General features: G+C 43.1%; 1 protein-coding gene across 1 annotated transcript; it reads left to right on the top strand.

The window, feature by feature from the left end:
* Window positions 1–17,280: 17,280 nt before the first annotated feature.
* Window positions 17,281–20,019, top strand: elfn2b (extracellular leucine-rich repeat and fibronectin type III domain containing 2b). Its single transcript, XM_030782638.1, has one exon. The coding sequence runs from the start codon at window positions 17,281–17,283 to the stop codon at window positions 20,017–20,019; it is 2,739 nt and encodes a 912-aa protein (XP_030638498.1).
* The last annotated feature ends 1,946 nt before the right edge of the window (window positions 20,020–21,965 follow it).

The raw sequence follows: 21,965 nt of genomic DNA, 5'->3' as shown, positions 1-21,965 counted from the left end.
TACCAGCCAATCGATAACTCTCTGTGTTAGAGTCACAGCAGTTTCGGGGGTGTGTGTGTGCGTATATGTGTGTGTGTATGTGTCTGTCTGTCTCTGTCTGTGTCTGTGTGTGAGTGTGTGCGTGTGTGTATATGCTTGCGTAGTTGAGATATGTAGAGTTGGCAGACACATCACATTGATGGTAAGCCAATCTTTCAGGTGCAATCTTTCATGGGACTCAAACTAATGTGAATCCTGACCTTGACTGGCATAAGTCAAACATCACTCATTGCTATTCTTTATTAGCATTTAGCTTCTGATGCCAAAATGTATTCTTATCTATGTGATACAGAACATTTGTTATAAACATTTCTTAATATGTTTATGTATCTATTGCTATCTAATGCATCTACCACTCTTTTAAACAACCACAGATCCATCTCAAACACACACACACATGTACGCACATATGTGATTGTGTCTTTGAATGTGTGTGTGTATGAGTGTGTCTATGTGTGTGTATGTGTCCATCTGCGTTAACTGCAGAGAATGAATTATAAAATTAAGAAATTATTAATAAATTCAAAGCATTTATCCTCAAGGCTTGACTGCTGCAGTTTCTTGTATTTGCAATGGAAGATCAGGGATGTCACACAAGGTTGTAACAGGGTGGAGTCAGGATCACGATGTTGGCTGTAATGGGGTGGAGAGTGGAGTCAGTGGCATGAAGGAGGCTGTAACAGGGTGGAGGAGGCTGTAATGTGGTGGAGAGTGGAGTCAACAGCATGAGGGAGGCTGTAACAGGGTGGAGGATTGAGTCAGCAGCATGAGGGTGGCTGTAGCAGGCTTTGCATGTATGGACATTACTCTACTATGGGTTTCAGTCATCACTCCAAAATCCATCTGTACATTTATCCATTAATCCTTTCTTCCATTTATTCATTCATTCTTTCATTCGTGCATTCATTCATCCGGTTTATAGCTTTATGCAGAACCAGGATCTGTCCATGCTGCATGTTCTTCCAGTGATAAAAAATTCTGTTGTGTTGGAACTCTTTATTCTACTGTGTGGAGGCAGGCTTTTCACATATGTACTTTAATGGATCACATTCAGCCAATAATGCTGCACAGACATATGAACACTGTGGCAACACAGAGCTTGTCAGTCATGCTCTTCTGACTGTGTCTGTCTGTGTGTCTGTGTCTGACTGTGTGATTGTGTCTGACTGTCTGACTGTGTCATTGTGTCTAACTGTATGACTGTGTCTGACTGTGTGACAGTGTCTGACTGTCTGGCTGTGTCTGACAGTATGACTGTGTCTGACTGTGTGACAGTGTCTGTCTGACTGTTTCTGACTGTGTGATTGTGTGACAGTGTGTTACTGTGTGACAGTGTGTGACCATGTGACAGTGTCTGACTGTATGACTGTGTCTGACTGTGTGACTGTGTCTGACTGTGTGACAGTGTCTGACCATGTGACAGTGTCTGACTGTTGACATGTCGACAGTGTCTGACGCTCTGCTGATGACAGTGTCTGTGGACTGTGTCTGACTGACAGTGTGATTGTGTCTGACCGTGTGGTTGTGTCTGACTGTAAGACGGTGTCTGACTGTGTGACAGTGTCTGTCTGACTGTGTCTGACTGTGTGACTGTGTCTGACTGTGTGACTGTGTCTGACTGTATGACAGTGTCTGTGTGACTGTGTCTGACTGACAGTGTGATTGTGTCTGACCGTGTGGTTGTGTCTGACTGTAAGACGGTGTCTGACTGTGTGACAGTGTCTGTCTGACTGTGTCTGACTGTGTGACTGTGTCTGACTGTGTGACTGTGTCTGACTGTGTGACTGTGTCTGACTATATGACAGTGTCTGTGTGACTGTGTCTGACTGACAGTGTGATTGTGTCTGACTGTAAGACGGTGTCTGACTGTGTGACTGTGTCTGTGTGACTGTGTCTGACTGTGTCTGACTGTGTGACTGTGTCTGACTGTATGACAGTTTCTGGCTGTTTTTGACTGCATCTGTGTGACACTGTTTGATTCTGTGACTGGGACTTGTGTCCAGCTGTGTTTGGCAATGCCTGTGTGACTGTTTTTGACTCTGTGTCTAACTGAGGTACTGTGTCTGGCTGAGGCTGGCCATGCCTGATTGTGTCTAGGTGGGTCTGGCTGTTTCAGACTGTGGAGAGATGCAGTGGGGAGGACAAATGAACAGTGATGATGCTTTAAGGCTTTGGGCATCAGTGAAAGGAGATGAGCGTGTTAGTTACAGTTACAAATACAGAAATAACAGAAAGGCAGACTTTCAGAGCCTGTCACCCATCCTCTCTCTTAATCTCTTTTTCCCTCTCTCCCTCTATACCTCCATACCTCTGTACCTCTGTACCTCTCTTACCCCCCCCCCCTCTCAGTCTTAAATTTTATGTCTGTTGATTGCAGACAAGTGAAGGGATAACGTCGATGCATGTTGATTTTTTTTTTGAGTGCATTCTCTGTGTCACAATGACCAGTTTTTGCCTGATTTCTCTGTCCCAATTTGATTTGTCAAAAACGGTGAGAACAAATTCACCTTTTACTTTATGATTTGAACATCATTATCTTTTCCCATTATCCTACTCTTCCTCTTCCTCATCATTGTGCTCTTAACTGCATCCACATATTTCGTATTCACTCTACCTCTCCCTCTTTTCTTTTCCCTCCTCCTCCCAGCCTCCTTAACACTGCCCTCAATTTTCTCTCTCTCTCTTCATTTGCTCCTTTGGTGGCCTGCTAAAGACAGGTAAAAGGAGGAATTGAATGAGAAAATGGAATGAAAGACTAAATTTCAACAAATAATGTTTTTATTGTAGTCACAACCTGCTTGACAGCCTATGTTGTCACCGTAACCCTACCAAGATCATGATGAAGAGGGATCGATCGTGTTTGATCTGGCTGTCTTTCCTGGCCAAATGACTGAGATCCTTGTGTTTTAAATCATTTGCGTTAGTGAGATCATGGCCATTTGATTGAATTAGGGTCATAATTATAAACTGTCTGTCATCACAGGAGAGCCAGTGAAAGACAGCCAACATCTCAGAGAGGGAAGGAAAGAAAGGAGGGATTTGAGGAGAGCCGAGGGAGTGCTGTTGCTAACCGGACAGGGATTTAAAAAAAAAAAAAACACTAAAATTCTGTCTTAGTTTGGCAAAATCTCTCTCTCTCTCTCTGCCCCCCTCTCTTTCTCTGTCTCTCTCTCGCTTTCTCTCTCTCTGTATTCTCCTTTGTGCCTAAAGGCAGTCAGTGCCCTAGTTTGTCGGCAGCAGTGAAGGTTTGCTATCATATCCCTTAAAAGAAAACAAAACTGTAATCATTTAAAGACAGAAGAGCAGACACAAAACCAGACTGTTTTCACACAATCTGCATCAAACCTCCACTGCTGCACCTCCTCATATCTCTGGAGTGTGCAAAAAACCTTTATGTACATACTGGCATGGTTTGAACCTAAACCAGCATTTTGAGGACACTGGACTGTTCTATGGAAATCTGTTAGTTACAATCCAGAATATAGGAACCATGAAAGGACCTTTTGATCAACACTAAAATACTGTGATTGTTTGGAGAAACTGTGAGATTTTAGTGGGACCATATCTAACTGTCTGACTGTGTTTGACTGTGTCTGTGTGACTGTGTCTGACTCTGTGACTGCTTTGTTTTTTAATCTAAAACTGGACATCAGATGTTAACGTTCATTATAACTGTTGATTTGATGACTGATCGGGGGTAACTGGGCTCATCTGTCAGTGGACACATTAGTGTGAGCAGTCAGAGAGAAAAATGAACAGACACAGGGGAAGACGATGATGTGACAAAGAAAAAAAAGCAGGTGATGAGAAGAAAGTCTGACGGGAAGGCAGCTGGAGAAGAAAAGAGGAAAAACAGATGGAAATGCCAGCTCAAGTGGACATCTCCACAATAGAAGTGACAGAGATGGAGGGAGTGGAGTGGAGGAGGACAGAAGCTCAGGGAAATGATGAGAAGGGGGATTTAAATAGCCGTGCCACAATTACCAGACCATTTAAAAAAAAAAAAACAGCTAAAACCATCACTGCCCCTCAGAGAGAGAGAGAGAGAGAGACAGAAAGACAGAGAAAGAAATGAATACTCAGAAGGGACCTTAGCAGTGGCATCAGCTTGTACTGTTTTGTGTGCAGGGGAGATAAAACTGTAAATAAACAGCATTTGTAGATCTTGCTAGCAGATTCTCATTGGTTTGTGCCAGTTTTTTTGAATCAGATATGGAAATGAACACATGTCTCTGGCTGCATATACTGTAAAGGTGTGAATGTGTGCATCTGCTTCTCTCTCTCTCTCACTTGCAATGTGTGTGTGTGTGTGTCTGTATGTGTGTGCATGTGCATGTGCATGTGCATATGTGTATGTATGTGTCCATATGTATGTGTGTGTTATGCTGCTATGTTGTGCTGGTACAGTAGTTGTATGGCTGAGAGATATGTTTGACCTTGGATTGTGATGTTTGAGTTTGTCAGTGTGGCTTCATGTTTGATAAGTCTATTTCTCTGCTTGTCATTTTCTCTCTCTCACAGAGTAACATAGGACAGCCGTTCTCTGAGCTTCAAAGCCGCCTATCTACCCCCACAGAGACACACTCTGAAAGTACTAATGTCTTCTCTATTCTTACAGATTTCTCACAGACACTTAACAGGTCTGGACAGCATAAGGCTTAGAGTAAAACTTCTACCAGTGTCTGAACTGAAAAAGTCCTTAAGACATAGGATTATTTTCAAAGTTATTTTCACTCTTTCTCCTTCAAATCCGCTAGTTCTCTCTCTTTCAGCACAAAGAAAGACAGTGAAAGAAATGAATGATATGGTTTTCTGGAAAGGAGATGTCCTTGAATTTAGCCATCATGTTTGTTTGACCTGACAGTTGACCACAGGTCAAAAATGACCACACTCATTCTTCCATCCATGGAGAAACAGACATGAGAGCACGTGATCTCAGTTGTTCTATTCTATTCTATTCTATTCTATTCTATTCTATTCTATTCTGTGAAAAGTTTTCCTGTCTGGTCAGTGACCCGTCCATAACATCAGATCTGGCCTAGACACGGTTACACACATGACAGATGCTGCATGTGTAGACTCCCTTTCAGTGGTCTCTGTACATCCCAGTCCTTCAGCTGAAGTGATAAGCAGGAGAAGCCAACGGACGGTGGTCTCCACACTGCTGGGAAAAAATGACAGAGCAGTCTCTCAGTCAGTCTGCAGGACTGAAGACAGCCATCCTGAAGAGAGAAAACTATTAACATTGCTGTAACAACAAGGCAAGCAGTCACAGTTTAGTTTTACTATAGTGATGTGCTTATTATGTGATCTCCATCTCTTCTCTGCATTAATGTAGTACTGCGTACAGCACTGTATATAATGAGGAATGAGGAATGCCATCGATACAATATGCAATACTATATAAAGCACGATAGATAGATAGATAGATAGATAGATAGATAGATAGATAGATAGATAGATAGATAGATAGATAGATAGATAGATAGATAGATAGATAGATAGATAGATAGATAGATAGATTGGGGATCCAACTTTTTCAGTCCCGATACCAATACTGAGACCTGGGCTTTGGGTATCGGCCGATACCGAGTACCAATCAGATACCAGTGTTCAATTAATAAGCTGTATGCCTCACTGTGTGAAAGAAACTGGGATCATTCTTTTATGTGTAAGGCAACATCAGGCTTGACTTAAACATTACTTTCCTAACTTCGTAAAACAAAATGTAATAAATACATACACACACACACACACACACACATATATATATATATATATATATACAGCTCTGGAAAAAATTAAGGGACCACTCCAAATTTCTCTTACATCAGCATCTCTACATGTATGGCAGCTATTCCATTCCAGTGTCTGTTGAATTCCAACACAAGCACACCTGATCCTACTTAATGAGGTACTGATTAGGTGATCACCTGAACCAAATCTTATTTAACGAGGAAAAGTGTAAAAACCACTCTTGTGGTCATCACTATCCTTTTGCAATAGGACCAGGTGGATGGCAAAAACAGTGCTGGTAGTACCTCAAAAGTAATTTGAATTAAAAAAAATAACTATTGACCATGCCAAAGCAGTTGAAAAGAAAAGTTTTGAGTGAGGAAAAGAAGGGATCCATTCTGGCTTTACTGGCAGAGGGATACAGTGAGCGTAAGGTTACTTCCATCCTTAAAATTTCAAAGACAGCAGTTCATAAGAACAAGGTAAAGCAGCAGACATTGGGTACAACAAAGCTACAGACAGAGGGCGAAAACGACTCTCCACTGACCGGGATGACCGCCACCTCATTCAAATGTCACTCAACAGCCGCTAGATGACATCAAGTGACCTACAAAAAGAATGGCAAACAGCAGCTGGGGTGAAGTGCAAGGCGAGACCGGTTCGAAACAGGCTGCTGGGGGCAGGGCTTAAGTCGTGGAAAGCTAGAAAAAAGCCCTTCATCGATGAGAAGCAAAGAAGAGCCAGGCTGAGGTTTGCAAAAGACCATAAGGATTGGACTGTAGAGGACTGGAGTGAGGTCATCTTCTCTGATGAGTCCAATTTTCAGCTCTACCCAACACCTGGTCGTCTAATGGTTAAACGGAGATCTGGAGAGGCCTACAAGCCACAGCGTCTTGCACCTACTGTGAAATTTGGTGGAGGATCAGTGATGATGCATGGGTGCTTCATCAGGACTGGAATTGGGCAGATTTGTCTTTGCGAAGGGTGCATGAATCAAGCCAAGTATAAGGTTATCCTTGAAGAAAACTTGCTTCCCTCTGCTCGTACAGTGTTCCCCAACTCTGAAGATTGGTTTTTCCAGCAGGACAATGCTCCATGCCACACAGCCAGGTCAATCAAGGTGTGGATGGAGGACCACAGGATCAAGACCTTGTCATGGCCAGCCCAATCTCCAGACCTGAACCCCATTGAAAACCTCTGGAGTGTGATCAAGAGGAAGATGGATGGTCACAAGCCATCAAACAATGCAGAACTGCTTGAATTTTTGCACTAGGAGTGGCATAAAGTTACCCAACAGTAGTGTGAAAAACTGGTGGAGAGTATGCCTAGACGCATGAAAGCTGTGATTAAAAATTGGGTTATTCCACCAAATACAGATTTCTGAACTCTTCCTAAGTTAAAACATTAATATTGTGTTGTTTAAAAATGAATATGAACTTGTTTTCTTTACATTATTCGAGGTCATAAGACACTGCATCTTTTTTGTTATTTTGACCAGTTGTCCATTTTCTGCAAATAAATGCTCTAAATCACAATATTTTTATTTGGAGTCTGGTAGAAATGTTGTCAGTAGTTCATAGAATAAAACAAAAATGTTCATTTTACTCAAACACATACCTATAAGTAGTAGAACCAGACAAACTGATAATTTTGCAGTGGTCGCTTCATTTTTTTCCAGAGCTGTATATATATATATGCAGTATTTCAAATTAAATGTATTTAAGATATGTATTTAATTATTTTTTGAGTATTTTATGATCTGTATTTAGCTGGATGAAAAATCATCAGATGTAATTTGTAGCAAAGTACTTTGAGAGATTGTATTTTGTGCATTTAAAATACTTAAAATACTTCATCAAATATGTCATTTTATTCTCAGGTAAGACAAGAACTTTCATCACCAGGCTTACTATAGGACTACTAATCATAGGACTGCTAAATGCTTAAAATAGTGTTACAGATAATTCTGTATGTATTTTTGCATTTTCAAATGACCAATTACTTGTATCTTTTTTATCACACCTGTCGTGCTAATGGTATGAGGAAAATCTGGTTAATGGTTCACTTTGATTATTAGACTTAATACTAATATCACTTAGCTGTAACCATAACCTTATTTCGGAACCTGAACCCAGTGAAATTACAGATATTATGAAAAACTCTATTTGTAGCTCAGCGCGCTGAACACTGAACTCAGAAATTCTTCAGAATGACTCTTCATTAGCTGTACATATAATAAATAACAGCATTAAATTAGCAAGTACAATAATACTCTTCGAATTCAATACCTCTAGCTAACTAAGTTCCTGGACCAGCACATTCAGTAACTTGGAAATAATTTATCACATACTCAAAGAGTAGAAATACAAACGTACATGTTTATTACAGTGATCAAATTCGAACAGTACAGAATGAATTTAATGTTAAATAAGTTGGAAATCAGGTGGAATAAAGGTACATCCGCCATACACACACATAAAACAGCATCTAAACTACTCAGAAGAAGACAAACAACTAGCGGTAGACAATAACAATATCCTCGTTATCTAACGTATGTGTGAATGAACAACTACGCAAGAATGTTCTTTGGCATGATGCTTCTGGAGATTCTTGCCCTGTCCACACTAACCTGGGCAAATTTGAAAACGCGTATCGGATCAGTGCATCCCTAATATATGTATGTGTGTGTGTGTGTGTGTGTGTGTGTGTCTGTGTGTGTCTGTGTGTGTATGTACGTATATGTGTACATACATATAAAGCACTATAATATATAAAAGCACAACACAGGGCAGTAAGCGACCATTACTCCAATACAGGTATATTATTCTGTCCTGTCAGAAGTAGCTGGATGACTGTTGCAGGTTTGAATCTGGTGTTGATTAGTGAGACCTTGGTTCGGTGCTGGTGTCACTCATTTGGTTTGGAGTGGAGGCTGTGTGTGCTGTATGAGTTAGGCCTGAGCAGTGTTGTCTGTATGGTTCAGTATGGGCTTTACAGACAGAGAGAAACACACCCCTTAATTACACACTATCTGTCTTAGTGAGAACACGTCTCTCTGACCCTCCCTATGGAACAATACACATCTGACAGCCCCCAAAAGAGAATTAATAAGCACATCATTATCAGAAGATACCGGGTAACCAGCGGTGAAAAGAGAAAGATAGAGAACGTGAGAGAGAGAGATAGCAGGAGAGACAGAGAGAGAGAGAGGGGATGGAGGAGAATGAGAGTGAAGAAAAGGCAAATTAATGTGGGTTTAGGGAGCAGTAGAGAGTGTGTGCATGTATTTGTTTTTGTACATGTATGTCTTTGAGTGTGTGTGTGTGTGTGTGTGTGTGTGTATAAGTGTGTGTGTGTAAGTGTGTGTAACTGTGAGCTGTAATGGAGCAGATGTATATGCTACTGGTGAGTCAGTCCAGTTCCTCTTTATCATTCTGGTCAGAAATGGGCAGCAAACCGGAGAGGGAGATGAGGGTAAGGTTGGCTCCTCTCCATCCATGCACCCCTCCCTCTCTCCATCTCACATACTATCTCTGTCTCCATCACCCCATCTCAGTCCCACTGATTCCCTATCAAATCCTCAGCCCTATCTGTCGTTTTCACTTTTTCTGACTCACTTGCTACACATGAAAACTTACATCAACAGGGAGAGAGGTTGGCTCTCTCTCTCCCTGTATATATATATATATACACACACACAGTATAAAATCCATTTAACACACATGCGTGTGTATGTGTTGTGTAATGTAAATTGTAAATTGTAGTCATTTATTTTCAACAATTGATATCAATTTGTTTTCCTTCCTTATTCATTTTTCCATCCATTTTGACTTATTCATATGTGCTTCAATTTTAGATAGATAGATATTAGTTTTCCAGATGTTGATGCACAAAAATCAAGAAACAGGATGTGAAAGTGTGTAGTAACTCTGAGTTGTAATTCCAGGGTGTGTATTTGGAAGATCTGTCTGAAAATTAAACATATGCATCTTAAGCATCTTAAGCTCCACAGTTCTGTCTTCCCTGTTCAGTATGTTGGCACTGTCCATGGTGCTGAATATCATATCTCTGTCCAATCACAGCATCTCATGTCATTATATTTCATAATTCATGTGTTCATATATTGATTATGTATTAGCCAATGGCTAGTTATGAGAGCGGTGCCTTCCTTAGTCATACATTCATTATATATTATGTTTCAGGTATGAAACTCCCATCCAGCATGCCACTGACGACCTGAGCCTGTCTAGGTGTGCTGCCTTTGTTCAGTTACAGGTCCCATACATCCCATGCTTTAGAGAGAGTGATGTGAGGGTAATAAAGGACTTGCTGAAACTGCAGGCAGCACTGGATCTGGTTAGGGAAAGGGTGCAAGAGAAGAGGGAGGGAGAGAGAGAGAGAGAAAGAGAGAGAGAGAAAGAGAGAGAGAGTATGTTCTAGTCTAGCGTTCTGACAGTGACACATAGCTTCCCTGGCACAGCAGGGCATTCAGACAGGCACATGGTGCCCTGCCCTAACCCTGCCACGCACCTCCTCTCACCTCCTGCTAACGAGACAGCCTGAGACTCCCTGCGTCTCCTCCTCTCCCCCACTCTCCCATTGAAACACACACAGAAGGTCAGGAAATTAAAAATATATAATCCACTCACAGGGAGGTTATTTGGCACGGTTATAGTTAATTGATATGGTTATAGTTATTTCACATGGTTATAGTTATTTCACATGGTTATAGTTATTTGACATGATTGTAGCGAAGGGTTATGTTGTGGAGACCTGGAATAAACTATCGGTTTACACTGAGTTAATTTTCTTTGACTCACATAACAAGGCTGAAAAAATTAACAGTTTAACAGTATAAACTGTGATAGGTATATATGGCATCGATTACCTGATTATACCCTCAGCCTTCTCAACTATATTTATACCATAGACATGAATAATCTACTCTGGATTCTTCCATGGCAGTGTATAATTTAAGAGGATCACATGCATACACACATAAGATCTTCACACATTTACATGCACACACGCACACACACACCCACACACACACTAAGACAGTCTGGAAGCCTGTACCAGTCCGCAGGTGCATATGACAGAGGAGGAGCCAGAGATAGTCTAAATGTGTGTTCTAATGCAAACGTACCAGAGACCTGAGGAATAGAGTCATAGCAGATTCACGGCAGAGTCATAGCAGAGTCATAGCAAAGTCACAACAGCCAAACACTGATATTCAAATGTAGACATGAACCAAATACAGGCGAGCTGTTCGATCTTTGGGTCTGTGTGTTTCACATAAATTCCCTTACATCTTGCACAATTACAGTCACTTGAAATATGACATGATATTTTTTCCCTGTTATGAAATATTAATATTGTGTGTATAGTTGAATACACAATGTGTCTGATGGTAGTGTTGTCAAACATGTCTGTGGCATCTCCAGAAACCACAGTATTAAATTCATTTTCTCTGTGAACCCATGGGGAGGGTTAAGTCTTCCTCTCTTCTCTCTCTCTCTCTCTCTCTCTCTCTCTCTCTCTGTGTCCTCTGCCCTTCTTACAGCTCTCTCTCTTTCATACACATCCACACACAAGCCTGTGTGACTTAGCTTTCTTCACACTGACATGCCATTGTACTGTTACCATTCATAATCAAAGAGGAACTGATGAAAAATGAATCTATAGTGGGAATATATTGAAACACCAGAATGATTCATCTCTCTCTCTCTCTCTCTCTCTCTCTCTCACTCTGTTTGTGTCCCTGTTCTATATAGTTCAGCCATGCTGACATGGCTTCAGAAGCTAAAATGGCAGCTGTCAGTGGAGATGGTCTTCAGTACTGTGGGGGACATTTGAGGAAACAATGTATAATCTCAAAGAGTACACAAAGACTGCACCACTAGCATAATCTACTGACACTGACCTCTCTGCTCTCTAGCTACAGCTTTAAATTTGTGTGTCAAACAGGCCAAAGTGTGTATGTGTTCTGCAGTCAGGTCAAACAGGCCTGAGTGTGTGTGTGCTCTGGAGTCTAGTTTACGGGCAGGAGTGTGTCCTCTGCTCACATTAAATGTAAGATTTGGGACATTCTTTTTTTCCCTCTGTGGCTTTATCACCTGAGAGTGCTGTGCTAAGCAGATCTGGGTCACGTAGCATTGTCCTTTAGCGGGGTTTGATGGGACACGCTGACCTGATTCCTCACCCAGCTCCTCAACACACACCCCCTGCAGACTGGAGAGTACAGCTCTATCGTCTGCTCTCTGGTGTCTGTGGAGGGCCCACGCCAGTTTCTGCCACAGATGGGTCTGTCTGCTGGGTAGCACTGCAAGCCCATCAGCCTCACTCTGCTAGTAGAGATAGGCACGATTTCTCATCTTTCCAAATGTGAGTGTGTGTGTGTGTGTGTGTGTATGTATATGTGTAAATAAGTGTGCACACAAGTATGCATGTATGTATGTGTACATGAGGGTGCGTGAACGAGTATGTGTTAATACGTGTATATGAGATTATGTGAGCATGTGTGTGTGTGCGTGTGTGTGTGAGACAGAGAGAGACAGACTGTGTGTTTTTGTGTGTATGTGTGAGAGAGGGAGAGAGCATAGATGCATGCCAGTGAGCTGGTACACATGTCAGTGTATGGTTGGCTGTGTGCATGAGTGGTAAGCTCCAATGATTAGACACTGTGACTGACTCTCTTTCTCTGCACAGCAGGGACATTCTTCAGCTCTTTCCCATTCTAGCCCTCGGAATTTTTTTTCTACGCTTGGTCTTTTTTTATGTTTCTGTGCCAGCCAAAGGCCTCTCTGAATGCATGCAACATTAAAGAGCCTGTGTGAAAACCATATAAAATGTGATTTAAAACACACACAGCACACTGCCTCACAGTTTATCAGTCTGCTCAGAACTATACAGTCCATTATTACAGGGGAGAACTATACAGTCCATTATTACAGTAGAGAACTATACAGTCCATTATTACAGTAGAGAACTATACAGTCCATAATTACAGGGGAGAACTATACAGTCCATTATTACAGTAGAGAACTATACAGTCTGTTACTACTGTACAGAACTATACAGTCCATTATTACAGTAGAGAACTACACAGTCCCTCATTACTGTAGAGAACTGAGCCTCCATTCTGGGCTCAGCTGTGTTGTATGTACATGTATATTTGTATAGTATGTATAAGTTTAGTACGATGTATGGGTGTATGACCAGTATGTATATTTGTGTTTGTGTGGAATCTGAAGTATTTGCATTGTATTTATCACCCCCCCACCCACCCACCCCAGCCCTCACCCCACCCACCCACCTAGTGTAGCTTGTCTGTGAAACCTACATATTTAAATCAGCCATATACCATATATAACAGTGTGAAACAAACACTGTAATGTTTGTGAGGTAAGGAGACCCCACTGTGGCAGGCGTGTCAGAGGAGTGGCTGTTTTGTTCCTGTGGGGGTGGTCTTTTTGGTACCACCTCAGCAGTTCAGTCTTTAAGCCATCTGAGTCTAGGTCTGCAGCGCCTGAAAGAAAAAAAGGCCAAGAGAATCAGAGCTAGCCTGCGACGCATGCTGCCTTACTGTTGTCATGGCGACCTAAGCCCTGCCGCGGGTCTGTGGACCTGATGAGGCCAGGTCAGGCAGGAGCAGATTAGCAGTGGGACACTGACCGGCACCGATGAGCGGAGCGTGACCCTGCTGACGGCTCTGTCCTTAGAGAGTGTGCATGTGTGTGTGCAAGGGAGCTTTTCTCCACTGCTGTGTGTAACTACCAAAGACATCTGTGTGCAACAGTCCTTCTCTCACGGGAGTGTCTTTTTTTTTTTTGTTTTTCTCTCCTCTCTGTCTTAAAAAATGAGACCCCCCCCCACACACACACACACACAGAAACAAACATACAGTATAACAACACTGAAAAGCTTTTCAAGCGTTTTAATGCTGACGCCTTAGGAGATGTCAGACGAGGCAGACGTGGAGTTTGAAAAGTGCTGAGAGTCTGTCAGTCTGCTGAAGGCGGCTGAGTTTGAGCACAAGGCTTTGCGGTTGGATAGGAGCAGACAAAGAAGGGCTTTGGTTTCACACTGATCTGACAGAACTCTGTAACTCTTAATACGAGAGCCTCATGTGATAATACACCGTGCCCACGCGTTTCTTACATTAGCAGCTTCTCACGACATTCATCTGATCGATTTCTCACAGAATAGGCTTACCACGGGGGAATACGCCACAGTCCACACCGAATAAAGCTCAGTTCTCGCATGGTGAAATTTCACCAAAAAAAACCCCAAAACTGTTCTCCTTGTGCAGCTCCTCTCCTTCTGCAGAACATTGTTGTCAGACAGAGCCATATCAGACAGGAAATGAAATCTTTGCTACATTTCTCTGATGGGGTAGGTGTCCTGTGTCCTGTTCAGAAGAGATAGTGAGAATTACTTTAGATACTGGTGGGAAGGTGATGTTTTAATTCAGTTCTCAAGGCTTTGTACAATGTTTATGACTTTACCTTTTGGTTTTTGGATAGAGAGCTAAAATTTTAATGAAAAACTGCCATGAAAGTGAAAGCAGCCGACAGCACAGGAGAAATAAACATTATACACGGTTGTCCTATTTTCTCTCACTCCCATCTCAGAGCTTCTGTTATCGCACCGTATTTTTCTAGACAATAAACTCTGACTCAAATGATGTGTTTGTTAATCCAAATAATAGTATTAATATTTAAAAAGAAGTAGCAAAACCTCTCGGCTATGTTTTTGCCCTGATAAACAACACAACGTTCCGGAAGATTCTGTAAACATCTAAAACTTAGTTCAGTTCTTCTGTGCCGTGCTAATGTTGCTGATGAAAATGGGTGAGCTGAATCAGAGATTGGTCTGAGTGTAGCGTTCATTAAAATGGAGTGTGGTTTGTCATTATCATTTCACTAATGATCCTAGAGAGACACTTAATGACTCGTACCCTCAGCACGCTTCCTCTCTACCTTCAGGTCACATCTCTCTCTCACTCTCTGTTAGTTATGCTGAAGACAATGGGCTGAATCTATCAAAGAGTTCTGGCTGTTTCTATCCTCAGTGACTCAGAGAAATCAGTCTCTCCATCTTACATACAGAGAGTCCTTCCAAAACAATCACATTTCCTATTCTGTCACACTGGTGTTCTTTATCTGTCTCTGTATAGATACATCAGTGCCCATCTCATGTTAATAAGGCAACCCCTTTACTGTAACAGGACAGATGCAGCAGGTAGACCACACACACACTCTCTCTCTCTCTCTCTCTCTCTCTCTCTCACGCACACACACACACACACACACACACAAATCCTACACTCTCATTGAGCTGCACCTCCCCATCGTTGCCTGAGTCCTGATTAGAGGTTCCTGTGGGCCTCAGTATGTGGAGCACTGAACCAGACCAGGTCTCTGGAGGGGAGTATTGAGGGAAACAGGGAGAGAAGGAGAGAGAGATAATAAAGGAGACTGGCCTACTCACATCCTACATGCCAGCAACGTTCATGTTATTAATTTTAATTTTTCCAAATATTCTGAATTATTAATCTCACACTGTGCATATACTTGTTTACACCTGTTATTAAAGGTGCTGGTTACAGTCTTACAGCAGCATAATGTTCTGTGTAAACAACTGGGCCAATATAAACTTATATCACAAACACACACAGAGACACACACGCACATACAGACTGTGCTTCTATCAGATATAAATGTAATTTACCCTGCAGGCTATAAGTTGTTGTGGGGGACTGGGCCCAGGGTAAACATGTTAGACGTTAAATTTGAGACCGCTTTAGTGCAGTCACACTGGTTAGTTTCCCTTGTGCAAGATTTTATAACCTGGGTCTTTTCACAACACCCAGAGAAACGTTTTGATACCACTACTGCATTCTGTGCATTGCATTAGAAGATAGAACTGAATATTCTATCCCTGTGGGTGTCATTTTTGAAACAGTAAACGGAATTCAATACTGAGTGCCGACTGCAGAGATTTCCATCCTTAGAACTATGTGAACTCCCCCCCCCCCCTCTTCTCTTTTTGGAATGTAGATTGATCAGTGGATTCTGAGTCTGAGAAGGGTTTCCGCCCGTCAGTGAAGCCAGAGAATAAGTGCAGTTGGCTGTTACCACTGTCCTCTGGTTTGTACACACTCCCAGGCTCATTGTCCATGCAGATTGAATGTAGACGCTGTTGTGGTGGCATTAGTGTGACTGAGGGGCCTGAGGAGAAGGATCTCTGGAGATGGCTGGTTGATTGATGGTGTTTGTCAGAGCTGAAACCCCGCTGAATATGACCTGTACAGTCTGACAGAGAGGCGTCTGAGAGGAATGAATAGACTCAATACGGAGGAGTCATGCCTCAACCCCCAGATATCCACTGCACCTTCTAATAATGATCTGAACCAATGATAGTGAAGGGGAGCAGAGATCAAGGGAACTGAAGATTGGCTCCCCGATTGTAACCTTTTTGGAAATAGATCACTCACACACATGCACACACACACACACACACACACGCACAAAGTCATGTTAGTCAGTGCTGTTAATCATTAAGCAGTCACTCTGGAAATATTGGTAATATTACATTTTGGTTATTGTTATCATTGAATATGCATATATTCTGAAATTCAAACTGAAATCTCAACATATGCTCCCTGAGATGCTATAAACCACGAATAAAGATTTAAAGTTGAATACATTGTCAATATGCATGTTGTAACTGTGCAAGGCTTACTCATAAAAAGTGTATTCATCCAGTTGCCTCTGTAAGACCTGCTTCATGAAGTGGCTCTTACTTCTCCTTCATGGTCATGAAGAAACATAGGATATGAGTGTGATAAATATTGCTTTTGTTTTCCTTTTAACTAGAAAATGTACAATTCCATGACTTGCAAAGAAAAAATTGGATTTTGGATGTTATATTGAAATGTTGTTTCCTCAGTGAATCTTTGATGTTGACCTTTAGATGCTGTTGTTATCGACTCGTAAAACACATCTAATCAATGCCAGTATCCATGAGCTAAATATTTTAGCATTTGTCTGTTACCTTTGGTGGCAGACATACAGCACCGCTGCATCTAAATGACGTGTTTGGATTTGTTTTTGAAAAATTCAATCACAGAGGGTTTTTTTATAACTCTTAAACTTATAGAGTTCCCCTGTTCTTTCTCTACACAGGTTTGGATTCTCTATGTGAATTCTTCACAGTCTCCTTTGGAGCAGCATCCAGGACACTTGAGGAGAGACTATGAAGAGGATCTGTGTCACTCACAACTGTAGCCCTATAGGAAATGACATAATATGGGGACTGTGCTAGATACCATGACAACCTCAGAGCTGTAGCCGCCCACAGGGAGTCCTTCCTTGTCTGCTTGATTAGACGAGCCATCTCTGCTCTGACTGTCTGTCCTCTCACCTCAAACTCAAAAAAAAACCTTCTCCTCACTCTACTCCTGTATTTCCAAAGCAACCCGTTTCTGTCGGACATTCCATCATGCAAAGCAGGTTGAGTGCCCCCTCCTCCTCCTCCTCCTGTACCCTCCTCTTCTTCCTCTTCCCTTTCCTCCTCTTGCTCTTTTCTGTGCCGGCTGTGGTCCATGGTGACTGCTGGCTTATTGAAGGAGATAAGGGTTACGTTTGGTTGGCCATCTGTAGCCAAAACCAGCCGCCGTATGAGACAATTCCTCAGCACATCAACAACACGGTGCATGACCTGCGACTCAATGAAAACAAGCTCAAGGCTGTGTTCTTCGCCTCGTTGAGTCGGTTCACCAACCTGACTGACCTGAACCTTACCAAGAACGAGATCTCCTACATCGAGGACGGCGCTTTTGCCGGACAGGCCAATCTGCAGGTGCTGCAGTTGGGCTATAACAAACTGACCAACCTGACGGAGGGCATGCTGCGGGGTCTGGGGCGTCTGCAGTGCCTCTTTCTGCAACACAATCTCATCGAGGTCATTGCCACCAACACCTTCTGGGAGTGTCCTAGCCTCAGTAGTCTGGACCTGTCCTCTAACAAGTTGGCCCAGTTGGATCCATCTACGTTCGGTGTGCTGGGCAGGCTGATGGTGTGTGAGCTGGCTGGGAATCCTTTCCACTGTGGCTGTGAGCTCTACGGCTTCCTGACTTGGCTGGAGTCCTTTAACAATGTCACTCATACCTACGACCGGCTGCAGTGCGAGACACCACGGGAGTTGTTTGGCTATCCTTTGTTGAGTCCAGTTGCAGGCCATGGACGAAGTGCACGTAACATCCTCTCCTCCATGTGTCGAGATGGAGTGTTCATCCCCGGAATGACTTCCCTTCCTCCAGATTTAGACTCCTCAGGAATGGGGCCAGACATGTTTGATCGTACAGGGTCATTCCAACAGCCAACAACCTCATCCTCCTCTTCAGAAAACACGTACGGCCCCAGTATCAAGCTCCAGCACGTGTCCCTCTCGACAGCCTCCCTGCTTGTGCAGATTCCTCGGCCTTACAGCAAGATGTACATTTTGGTGCAGTACAACCAGAGCTTCGTGTCTGACGTCATGAACCTGAAGAACAAGAAGGAGCTGATAACCCTCAAAAAGCTCAAGCCTGACACTAATTACACATTCTGCGTGGCCTCTATACGCAACTCTCAGCGCTACAATCATACATGCCTGTTCTTCGCCACACGGGCTCCCAACCCAGATGACTTGCTACCCACTCCATCTACCACAACCCACTACATAATGACCATTGTGGGATGCTTGTTTGGGATGCTCATTGTCTTGGGACTGGTTTATTATTGTTTGCGGAAGCGTCGGATACAGGAGGAGAAAGACAAGTCCATTTGCGTGAAGAAGACCATCCTGGAAATGCGCTACGGGCCGGAGGTCGCAGCGGCAGCAGCAAATGACCCCACGGCCATTCAGAAGCTCCATGAGCAGGCTCACCACCAGCATCACCACAGTAAACTACCCATGTCCTCCTCCTCAAGCTCGGGAATGCTCGGTCATGCCTCTGCGAACACCAGCTCCTCACGCCTGTCTTCCATCCCACAGGTAGAGAAGATGGCCACTGCGTTTTCTGAAGCCATGGCCACTAAGGGCAACTACATGGATGTGAGGACCTCCAGTGCTGGAGATGAGAGAGGCAGGGATGGAGGTGCTGGCCAAGTTATCAGGGAGGGAGACTTCAGGGAGGAGGACGAGAGTGACCCAGGAGATGATTCGGATGATGATGGTCGAGGCTCTGCATCCGAGATATCCACCATTGCCATGGAAGTTGACAAGGTAAATCAGATCATCAACAACTGCATCGACGCCCTGAAACTGGACTCTGCCATCGTTGCTGCAGCCACTACTACAGCAGCAACCACAGCCGCAGTGAACCCCACCTCTCCTCCACCCACCTGCACATCCTCCTTGACCAAGGGACTGATCCCACTCTCCCCTGGTGTCACTGAGACCTGCCAAGTCCTCCCTTCACCCAAAATCCCTCCTCCCCCACCTCTGCCTTTTTCTGCATCCCTCACAGAGAGGCCTGGAATATCTGGAGGGGGCTTTGTATCACCCCCTTACCGCCCTCCTCCACCAGCAACTGCAGTGCGACCAATCCAGAGACAGATGAGCGCTGACGCAGCTGTCATCATCAGCTCTTCCAAGAAGCACTGTGGAAGCGCTGGTAAAGGAGGTCGCGTTTACAGCCTAGATGTTCCAGAGCCCTGCAGCCCAGATCCCTGCCAGTACCCGGAAAAGGGCAGCCCTGTGGGGTGTGGCGAGCCCATGGAGCGGCTCCCCCTGGTGGGTAGTAGTGGTAGTGGCAATGCTGGCTGTAGTATGGATGGAGGTACTGCAGATGGGATGGCTTTGCAGCAGCACCTGGAGGTTCACCCAGACTACCATTGCTCAGAGCATCGGCACTCTGTCCCTGCTCTTTACTATGAGGGTTCCCACGACTCCCTTGCTCAAAGGGCCTCCTTTCTCAAACCGTTAACCCGCACCAAGAGAGACACTACTTCCTACTCCCAACTCTCGCCTCGCCACCACAATTACTCAGGCTACTCTTCAAGCCCTGAGTATTCTTCAGAGAGCACACTTCGCATATGGGAGCGATTGCGTCCGTATAGGAAGGGCCCACGCGAAGAGGCCTGTTATGTCACTGCCGGAAATGCCTTGCGCAAGAAGGTCCAGTTTGCCAAGGGTGAGGACTTGCACGATATCCTTGACTACTGGAAGGGTGTGTCAGCACAGCAAAAGCTGTGAGCTCTAGAGCAGAACAAGTAAAAGGGCAAAGGCCTCTTTCCACTGCCTGATTTTCAGCAGCCAGATGTGCTACTGACATGATGCAGTCAGTTGACAGCTGTGGTGTACAAAAGCAGAGTCAAGTTTGATAGGTTCTGAGGACAAGTTTTAATCAGTCAGTGTACAGCATGAGACATCAGCGAGCAAGAGGATGAGAGAGAGAGGAAGAGAGAGAGGAAGGGAGAGCAAGAGGGAGAGAAAGAGAGAGAAAGAAATCAACAAAACAGCAACAGGCATAAGGTACTATTCATTTTTGTTTATTTTTAGAACCCCAAACAGAGACCAACTCTTCCAACAGCCGTTTTCAATGAACTGCTCCTAGGGTGCGTACCATTCTTTGAAATAATTGTATTTGTGCCATATGCCAGCGTTTATTTGTGGTTAATGCTGGTCTGAGGACCCCTGTGCCCTGAGTTTTCATCCAGCTTTGGAGAGGGTCTCCATTCTTACACCTACATCTTTCATCAGCTATTCATTTTGTGAGGCAGCAATGTGTGAGGGTATGTGTGTGTGTGTTTGTTGTTTATGTTTGGAGGGGAAAATATCATGCCGATTTTCTACAAAAGCTGTCAAAACCCATCTCCTCCTTCTGTATTCCAGAGATCCCGCACACAGCCACCAAATTTACATTTCAATAGCACTTGTCAGGTGAAAAAGGAAAAAAAAGAGAAAAAAGAAAAGAGGGGGAACTGTGAATGCTAATACAGAAGAAAGAGATCCCTTTACAGTGGGAAGTAGCAAGCGTCTTCACCTATTAATGACTATTAATGTTTATCAGAACTGATGTTTTCATTATTGTTTGTTTGTAAGTATATGCACATGATTTGCAAGTATATGCAAGTATATAGATAAATGTGTGAACCTTCATATAATATGAATGAAAACCATAGATTTTATATGAGCTGTGAGTCGGGGAAGAGCGGAAACAAAAACATGACATTGAAAAGAAGGAGCAAACAGATTTATTTTAATAGTGAACAGCGATTTCCTTAATGAGAAGTCCTTTGAGAGATAATATTTTGACACCGCTAATTAGAAGGACAGATCACTCAATCCAAGATCCATCACAGGTATTCCCTGTTAATCTTTTATTCTGTCAAATCAATAACTGGTCATATCATAAAATAATTAATGGAGTGATTGATTGAAAAAAAAAGGATTACAAATCTAATTCATCCAGCATGTTTGTTTTCAGCAATTACATTAAAGCCCAGTTTAATCAAAAAACAAAACTAATTAGTGATTAATTATGGCAGTGTCATGCAGTGTGTGGGGCTAAGCACTCACAATGGTGAGTTTGATTAAAAAGAACGACACTTTATTCTTCGTGTCCTGTTAGGTCTACAGCTTCTCATAAAGCACAAGGTGTGATAACTGACAAAACAGGGGAAAAAAATAACCTGTAGAACCAGTGACATTGTACAGGTCAACAATATCAGCATCACCAGAGGAAAGAAAATGTATTGCTCTGTTTGAGACCGCCTGAGCGAAACGTCAGTATTCCATACAATATACTCTATATCTGGACAGCTTCTTTTTTTTAAGAGGAAACAATTATAATTAGTGAAATCAGCAGAAAAAAAATTGAATGAAATGAATGAAAAAAAGAACATTGGTTCAAAGTCAGATAGAGAGGTAGGGAAATCATTTTCTTCTTGCATTCCTCCTCAGTATCTTTGTACTGATGAGCGCTCTGGCCTGTTAAGTGGAAGTGGTCTCAGTTGTTGTCACTGCTGATGAACTTGTGCTCAGTCAGGGGACCTATTGATTTTGGATCAGAACCACTCCCACTTGTTCACCTTATCAAGTAAAAAACCAGCTATATGATGGAACTTTTTGGTTTCAAATACTCTGGGGCCTTCACTGCTCTTAAATTGTTTACTTTGAGGTGTAAATTCAGAGGAAGA

This window comes from Chanos chanos, chromosome 8, assembly GCF_902362185.1.
Source record: "Chanos chanos chromosome 8, fChaCha1.1, whole genome shotgun sequence".
Taxonomy (NCBI): Eukaryota; Metazoa; Chordata; class Actinopteri; order Gonorynchiformes; family Chanidae; genus Chanos; species Chanos chanos.
Note: the sequence above shows the minus strand (reverse complement) of the source record. Positions and strands in the feature narration are given on the sequence as shown.

Bases quoted from the DNA above. Each gene is read 5' to 3' on its own strand.
- elfn2b (XM_030782638.1), top strand. From the start codon at position 17,281: ATGCAAAGCAGGTTGAGTGCCCCCTCCTCCTCCTCCTCCTGTACCCTC.